Here is a 9,496-nt window from a genome sequence, read left to right as displayed (position 1 = left end):
TAGTTAATTAGAATAAATCAACTAAATAAATGTACTTTACATATCATATTACTACAAAATTGTCCAAATAATTTAATTAGATATAATACATATAATACAACTGGATTTATAATGATCTCTAATGAAATCACCAATGCCTGATTCACTGGAACTCCCCGTAATCCCGAGCCATCTCTACTAAGGATTCATGATAAGAACTAAAACTTAGGATAACTTAGTTGTTATTAATACCATCCACTGATTATGCGTTCTTGTAATTATTATTATTGTTGTTGTTATCACAAGCTGAAAGGCACAAACAAACACTTTAAGTGATAATATTTATTTAAAACTACATCTTAGGTTAAGGTATGGGGCTCACAATCACCTCTTCTTGCTGGTCTTGTGACTACTTCTGTTGATCTTCTTCTTCTTACAGATCATATCATAGAGGCACTCCAGCCCTTCCTCCAGCCCGTCCCCTATGATGGCACACGACGGCTGCACGTGGAACAACTGTGCTGGTCCTAACTCTCGTAAACCAAGACTCTTCTCTACCTGTAGGTGAGGTACAGGTGTGTTGATATCATGGACAATATCTGTGTTAGGGGGCAGGTGTGGTGAGGTACAGGTGAGGGGGAAGAGGTGTGCCAACAGCGGACAATACACACCTACCTAGTACTACTTTCTCCTACCCTCACCCCCTCCCCCCACCTACCCCTCCATCCATACCCTCTCCCCTTCCTTGCCTACCCTCACATTCTCCCTCACCCCCTATCCCTCCCCTCCTTACCGTCCCTACCCTCACCTCCCCTTCCTTACCATCTCCATCCATAACCTGTCTCCCTCCCTCCCTCCCCCCCTACTCTTACTCCCTCTCTCCATACATTCACCTCCTCCTTCCTTACCCTTCCCCCTCTCTCCATACATTCACCTCCTCCTTCCTTACCCTTCCCCATTCACTACTCTCACCCCCTTTCTACCCTCACCCTCCCTCCTTACCCTCGCCCCTTGCCTCCCTTCACCCTACCCTACACCCACTCTCCCTCACCCATACACAAATTTTCGCTACTATGTTAAGCAGAAGACACAATGTACATAACAAAAGCCTGGTTACTGAGGCATCTTGGCGAAGCTGTTGTTAATTACGTAAACAAAACAAATCACAGCGACACTAAGCGGTGCCTGGCATACAAATACTGTTACAGGAGATTACGTTAGGCTGAATTAATAAGTATTGGATTATTGGACACGTTAAACTAAACCGGATATTAGTTGGGGTGTTAAGAATTATCTAACCTAACCTAACCAAAGTTAACTATACCTATCCCCCACACCCCTACCTATCCTTAACGTACTTACCTGGGCAGCGTCCTTGGCTCCCGGAAGATCCTGCTTGTTGGCTAGGACGAGGATAGGTACGTGGTGGTTCTCTGGCGTCCGTACCGTCCGTAGGAGCTCCATCTTGGCCTCGTCCATACGCTCGGTGTCCGTAGAATCGACCACGAACACGATGCCGTCTGTACAACGTGTGTAAGATCGCCAGAGCGGACGAAGCTTCTCCTGACCACCGACGTCCCATACCAGAAAACTTGTGCCTGTGGAGAGGGAGGGAGGGGGTTACGTACTTGCCTTCTAAACCGGGGGGAGGGGGAGGAGGTTAGGTACCTATCCTGTATTGGGGGGAGGAGGGGGGAGAGTTACACACGTCATTCCTGTATAAACATTCGCTTCAACAAAATATATCATTGTTTAACACGAGTATAGTTACCAATACCACTCTGTCTTTCACCATCATCACAACTACTACTGCCACCACCACTAATCCCCCCCCTACCACCATTACAACCACTACTATCCCTACCACCACTACTATTACTACCCATCACTACTAGTGCTACCCCTACCACCACCACCCACCCTACCATCACCAGCACTACCAGCATAACACAATTGACTAGTACCATTATACCCTCGTCTTACTCCTACCACCACTACCACCATTACCACCATCACACACACACAACCACCACCAGAATTAAGTGTTAAATTATAAAGTGAACGATAAGCTACTTTACACTAACAGGATGTGTACAGGACTGTACTTAACTGTTGTGATGTACAGTACAGTAGTGACAGGTGTACATTAGTCTTGTCTTGGGGAGTTTGTAGTACACTACATCCTGTACATAAGGTCCCACTTTAAATAATTTAGTACATTACATTATGTTATATAAATTAGTACATTATTAGTGTTATGGCTTTTATGCAGAAGTACATCTTATATATTTTAGTACATCGTTACATTTTATACAATAGTATTTTATTAAGTAACTCTAGTACTGTACATCACAGACATTACTGTACTACATGACTGACATACAGTACAGTGATGTATTACAATAGCACAATACCCTGTACAGTGACGGAGTGTACACCATCACATTACATACATACATACATACATACACCGTCACACTACATACATACATACATACATACGTACATAAGTTTACTAGAACAGTTAACATGTACTTCTAAGTTAACGGACAGACAGTCAACTAAACTAACTGGTAACGTTAAAAACTGATTAACTTACTTGTTCCTTTAATTCATACATGGCGGACAAGATGGCGTCAGAATTACACCGTGACTCTAAGATGAAAAAAAGTTAATCTCGGAGAATCTGGTTAATGTGACGCTCAGGATCATAACGGGACGCTGTTACCTGCCTTGGCTGCGTCACGCGTCACATCCCCGTACTCCCCCACCCACCCCTCCCCGCTGGACGTAACGCAAAACTCAGACCACCACCAGGCGCGTGTACTTGGGGGTCATGTTACGGATGGTGGTGGTGAGGAGGGGGGGGTAGGAGGAGGAGGGTAGTGGTGGTGAGGAGGAGGGGGTAGTGGTGGTGAGGAGGGTAGTGGTGGTGAGGAGGAGGGGGGTAGTGGTGGTGAGGAGAAGGGGGTGGTGGTGGTGAGGAGGAGTGGTAGTGGGGGGGGGAATGAGGGAGGGTGAGTGTTTGGGGAGAGAGAGAGAGAGAGAGAGAGAGAGAGAGAGAGAGAGAGAGAGAGAACAGCACACTCAATCACAATTATCTTTTCTATGGTAAATCACCACAAACTAACCTAACCGAACCTATCCGACCTATCCCCACGTGATTCAGGGTGTGACACAGTTAAGAATGTGGCAGCAGCAATAACAGTTTTATAAGGTGGAATAAAAAGCACAATTGTTACATTACATCATCACACGTCTATCTGTATCCTTCTATTCATCCTCATTGGCGTCTGTCTGTGTAGTTTAATACGTTACTCAGAAATACACCCTAACACACCTCTTCTCTCCTCCCTTTAATAAGACTCACTCAATAGTACAAATATGAACCTAACCTAACCTAACTAACCCAACTAAACTAACTTAACTAAACTAACCTAACTAAACTAACCTAACCTAACTAACCCAACTAAACTAACTTAACTAAACTAACCTAACTAACCTAACTAAACTAACCTAACCTAACTAAACTAACCTAACTAAACTAACCTAACCTAACCAAAATAAACTAACCTAATGTAACCTCTTTCTCACTATTGTGCCCAAACTTCACTGTCCTTGCTTGAGACATGACCCAGACTCACACGTAAACAAACACACGGACCAACAGCTGAATGTCCTCAGGTCACACGCTTCCCGCGGCACCAGGAGCCGGAATGAGTGAAAGTGAGGGGTTGGTGTTGGAGGAGGGGGTGAGGGGGAGAAAGGTTTTGGAGGGTTGGGGGCGGAAAGGGGGTTAGGGGAAGGAGGTTAGTTGGGAGGGTTGAGGAGGGGAGGAGGTTAGGGTGGGGGAAGGTGTACAATTAAAAACTTGACTGTAGAATTGCGTATCGATCTTATTGTTTTCGTTCTTGTTTATTATCGACTAAATATTAACTGTTGATACGAGAGTTTTGTTCTGACAAGATGATTGGTGCTTGGATATTTTTTTTATCAATAATGACGTAGATAAAAGTACTGTACATATTTCACATAGCATCAGTAATGGTCAAAGAATACAACATGATGACATTACGTCAATCTATAACAAGGATTACTGTGTATTAATATGACCTAACCTAACCTAACCTTACTTAACCTTAACCAACCTACCCTAACCTAACCAACCAACCTAAACCAAACTTAAACCTTCCCTATTCTAACCTAACCTAACCTAAATTACTAGTCCATATTATGCAGGTCTCTCTCGTGTGTGTGTGGGAGGCACACCCGAGCCATCACAGTGATCACGATACACTATACTGTACACTTCCGGGTGTATTGTGTTACTGCCACCCACACCACACCTCTGCCACCCACACTACACCTCTGCCACCCACAACCACACCTCTGCCACCCACACTACACCTCTGCCACCCACACTACACCTCTGCCACCCACACTACACCTCTGCCACCCACAACCACACCTCTGCCCCACACCTCTACCCAACCCCCCCACCCACCCACACACCCCACCCACACCCCCAACACACCCCACCCACCCACCTCTGCCACCCACACCACCCCCACCCACACACACCCCCCCCCCACCCCACACCCCCACCAAACACACCTCTGCCACCCACAACCACACCTCTGCCACCTATACCACAAAAATAACCACATCTCTGCCACCCATAACCACACCCTCTGCTACCCACACCACCTAACCTAATCTCAACCTTATCTAACCTAAACCTAACCTAACCTGACCTAAGAATAAGGTTGTTGGGCGTTAAGTGTTTCCCAGGCGGTGATGGTAAAAAAAAATAATTACGTCCTATTCTTCCCTGGGTTAACAGTACTTTAACTACCGTCATCTCGTTAGTAGAACTTCAATTACCCTCAACACCTCGTTAACAGCACATTAACTACCTCAACACCTCGTTAACAGCACATTAACTACCTTAACACCTCGTTAACAGCACATTAACTACCTCAACACCTCGTTAACAGCACATTAACTACCTTAACACCTCGTTAACAGCACATTAACTATCTCAACACCTCGTTAACAGCACATTAACTATCTCAACAACCTCGTTAACAGCACATTAACCAACCTCAACACCTCGTTAACAGCACATTAACTACCTCAACACCTCGTTAACAGCACATTAACTACCTCCACCTCGTTAACAGCACATTAACTATCTCAACACCTCGTTAACAGCACATTAACTATCTCAACACCTCGTTAACAGCATTAACTATCTCAACACCTCGTTAACAGCACATTAACTACCTCAACACCTCAAGCATTAACTTTCTCAACACCTCGTTAACAGCACATTAACTACCTCAACACCTCGTTAACAGCACATTAACTATCTCAACACCTCGTTAACAGCACATTAACTATCTCAACACCTCGTTAACAGCACATTAACTACCTCAACACCTCGTTAGCAGCACATTAACTACCTCAACACCTCGTTAGCACTCAAGTGACGAGAGTTCAGGAGTTATGACGTCACACTAGGTCATGTCACTCTACTAAGCTGTGACGTCACACACCATCTACGTCATCACACATAAACATAACGTCACACACCACCTACGTCATCACACATAAACATAACGTCACACACCACCTACGTCATCACACATAAACATAACGTCACACACCACCTACGTCATCACAAATCCATAACGTCACACACCACCTACGCCATCACAAATCCATAACGTCACACACCACCTACGCCATCACAAATCCATAACGTCACACACCACCTATGTCATCACAAATCCATAACGTCACACACCACCTACGCCATCACACATCCATAACGTCACACACCACCTACGCCATCAATCCATAACGTCACACACCACCTACGTCATCACAATAAACATAACGTCACACACCACCTACGTCATCACACATAAACATAACGTCACACACCACCTACGTCATCATTAATCCATAACGTCACACACCACCTACGCCATCACAAACTACAACGTCACACACCACCTACGCCATCACAAATCCATAACGTCACACACCACCTATGTCATCACAAATCCATAACGTCACACACCACCCACGCCATCACACATCCATAACGTCACACACCACCTACGCCATCACAAATCCATAACGTCACACACCACCTACGCCATCACAAATCCATAACGTCACACACCACCTACGCCATCACAAATCCATAACGTCACACACCACCTACGCCATCACAAATCCATAACGTCACACACCACCTACGCCATCATACAAAACCAAGAAGTCAGTACAGAAACATGTCGTCAGCCTTCAAGCACATTTTTTTTTATTTATGCAAAAAGTTACTAGTCAGAAGCCGTCAAGTTCAAGCGTATACAGGAGGTCGACTGGTCTGAGGTGGTCAGGCAGTGAGTCACACTTCATATTGATACCTGTATTTAACGGACTGTATGGAGAGGAAATTCCGTTACATCGAGGGTCTAGACACCTTGATTTAGCGATTTGTGTGGTTAGGTTAGCATTAGCTTAGGTTAGCTTATATTAGATTAGGTTAAGTTAGCGTTGGTGTGATTAGGTTAATATTAAGGTAAAATAAGCTCGGGGTGATGGTTAGGTTAGGTTAGGTTAGGTTAGGTTAGGTAAGGAGACCCTGGCCTGAATGCTCTGAATTCTTCTATGGAGTACTTGAGACTGGGGCTGAAAACTGACATGATAGTGTATTGTGTATTGTACACTACAGAGCCCTACACTCACTACCACAATACACTCAGTACTACACCACAATACACTCAGTACTACACCACAATACACTCAGTACTACACCACAATACACTCAGTACTACACCACAATACACTCAGTACTACACCACAATACACTCTCACTACCACAATACACAGTACACAGTACACTCACCCCTACACCCACTAACTTTCAGCGTTACCAAGACAGCGTAACACACACCCACGAGGTGTTGGTAACGCAACAATCACATAACAAGCTGGTCTAAGCGTTACGTACTGTACTGACATAGCCAGAGGTGTGTGTGTGTGTGTGTGTGTGTGTGTGTGTGTGTGTGTGTGTGTGTGTGTGTGTGTGTGTGTACGGACCAACATGTGCTGATATTTATGCGTGTATGCATACGGAAATAATTGTATGTACTGTACATGTATTTGCTGTTCTACGTTTGTGTGTGTGTGTAGATCCTTATGGCATTTACGCAATTTTATGTGTATATGTGTACATCCAATAACTCAAACACAGACACACACACACATACACACGTGACTATAACAATTAACCTTCACGTTAATGTTTTACGTGTATGGTAATAACCATTATTTAAGGCGCATCTACCATACCTGTGTGTGTGTGTGTGTGTCAGACCCTGCCCCTACCTGGTGTGTGTGTGTGTGTGTGTGTGTCAGACCCTGCCCCTACCTGGTGTGTGTGTGTGTGTGTGTCAGACCCTGCCCCTACCTGGTGTGTGTGTGTGTGTGTGTCAGACCCTGCCCCTACCTTGTGTGTGTGTGTGTGTGTGTGTGTCAGACCCTGCCCCTACCTGGTGTGTGTGTGTGTGTGTGTGTCAGACCCTGCCCCTACCTGGTGTGTGTGTGTGTGTGTGTGTCGTGACCCTGCCCCTACCTGGTGTGTGTGGTGTGTGTGTGCAGACCCTGCCCCTACCTGGTGTGTGTGTGTGTGTGTCAGACCCTGCCCCTACCTGGTGTGTGTGTGTGTCAGACCCTGCCCCTACCTGTGTGTGTGTGTGTGTGTCAGACCCTGCCCTACCTGGTGTGTGTGTGTGTGTGTCAGACCCTGCCCCTACCTGGTGTGTGTGTGTGTGTGTCAGACCCTGCCCCTACCTGGTGTGTGTGTGTGTGTGTGTGTGTGTGTCGACCCGCCCCACCTGGTGTGTGTGTGTGTGTGTCAGACCCTGCCCCTACCTGGTGTGTGTGTGTCAGACCGCCCTACCTGGTGTGTGTGTGTGTGTCAGACCCTGCCCTACCTGGTGTGTGTGTGTGTGTGTCAGACCCTGCCCTACCTGTGTGTGTGTGTGTGTGTCAGACCCTGCCCCTACCTGGTGTGTGTGTGTGTGTGTGTGTCAGACCCTGCCCCTACCTGGTGTGTGTGTGTGTGTGTGTGTCAGACCCTGCCCCTACCTGGTGTGTGTGTGTTGTGTGTCAGACCCTGCCCCTACCTGTGTGTGTGTGTGTGTGTCAGACCCTGCCCTACCTGGTGTGTGTGTGTGTGTGTGTGTCAGACCCTGCCCCTACCTGGTGTGTGTGTGTGTGTGTGTGTGTCAGACCCTGCCCCTACCTGGTGTGTGTGTGTGTGTTGTGTGTCAGACCCCGCCCCTACCTGGGTGTGTGTGTGTGTCAGACCCGCCCCTACCTGGTGTGTGTGTGTGTGTGTGTCGAGACCCTGCCCCTACCTGGTGTGTGTGTGTGTGTGTGGGACCCTGCCCCTACCTGGTGTGTGTGTGTGTGTGTCAGACCCTGCCCCTACCTGGTGTGTGTGTGTGTGTGTCAGACCCTGCCCCTACCTGGTGTGTGTGTGTGTGTGTCAGACCCTGCCCCTGGTGTGGTGTGTGTGTGTCAGACCCTGCCCCTACCTGGTGTGTGTGTGTGTGTGTGTGTGTGTGTGTCGAGACCCTGCCCCTACCTGGTGTGTGTGTGTGTGTGTGTGTGTGTGTCAGACCCTGCCCCTACCTGGTGTGTGTGTGTGTGTGTCAGACCCTGCCCCTACCTGGTGTGTGTGTGTGTGTCAGACCCTGCCCCTACCTGGTGTGTGTGTGTGTGTCAGACCCTGCCCCTACCTGGTGTGTGTGTGTGTGTGTCAGACCCTGCCCCTACCTGGTGTGTGTGTGTGTGTCAGACCTGCCCCTACCTGGTGTGTGTGTGTGTGTGTGTCAGACCCTGCCCCTACCTGGTGTGTGTGTGTAGACCCTGCCTCATGGTGTGTGTGTCAGACCCTGCCCCTACCTGGTGTGTGTGTCGTGACCCTGCCCCTACCTGGTGTGTGTGTGTGTGTGTGTCAGACCCTGCCCTACCTGGTGTGTGTGTGTGTGGTCGGACCCTGCCCCTACCTGGTGTGTGTGTGTGTGTCAGACCCTGCCCCTACCTGGTGTGTGTCAGACCCTGCCCCTACCTGGTGTGTGTGTGTGTGTGTGTGTGTCAGACCCGCCCCTACCTGGTGTGTGTGTGTGTGTGTCAGACCCTGCCCCACCTGGTGTGTGTGTGTGTGTGCAGACCCTGCCCCTACCTGGTGTGTGTGTGTGTGTGTGTGTGTGTCAGACCCTGCCCCTACCTGGTGTGTGTGTGTGTGTGTCAGACCCTGCCCCTACCTGGTGTGTGTGTGTGTGTCAGACCCTGCCCCTACCTGGTGTGTGTGTGTGTGTGTCAGACCCTGCCCTACCTGGTGTGTGTGTGTGTGTGTCAGACCCCGCCCCTACCTGGTGGTGTGTGTGTGTGTCAGACCTGCCCCTACCTGGTGTGTGTGTGTGTGTGTCAG

The 9,496-nt window shown here is 47.9% G+C and overlaps 1 protein-coding gene across 1 annotated transcript in view; it reads right to left on the bottom strand.

Annotated features, from left to right (window-relative positions):
* Positions 1-306: 306 nt before the first annotated feature.
* LOC121862255 (ADP-ribosylation factor-like protein 4C) overlaps positions 307-9,496 on the bottom strand; it is a 15,173-nt gene continuing 5,983 nt past the window's right edge. Inside the window, exons 2-3 of the mRNA XM_042360355.1 lie at positions 1,342-1,577; positions 307-537 (exon numbers count right to left, since the gene is read on the bottom strand). Coding sequence (XP_042216289.1) covers positions 364-537; positions 1,342-1,577 — 410 coding nt within the window. The 3' untranslated portion in view covers positions 307-363. The remainder of the gene's footprint in view (positions 538-1,341; positions 1,578-9,496) is intronic.

The sequence above is a fragment of the Homarus americanus genome, unplaced genomic scaffold (genome assembly GCF_018991925.1).
Source record: "Homarus americanus isolate GMGI-L3 unplaced genomic scaffold, GMGI_Hamer_2.0 scaffold31037, whole genome shotgun sequence".
NCBI classification, from domain to species: Eukaryota; Metazoa; Arthropoda; class Malacostraca; order Decapoda; family Nephropidae; genus Homarus; species Homarus americanus.
The sequence above is the reverse complement of the archived record's forward strand: the minus strand, read 5'-3'. Positions and strand labels throughout refer to the sequence as shown.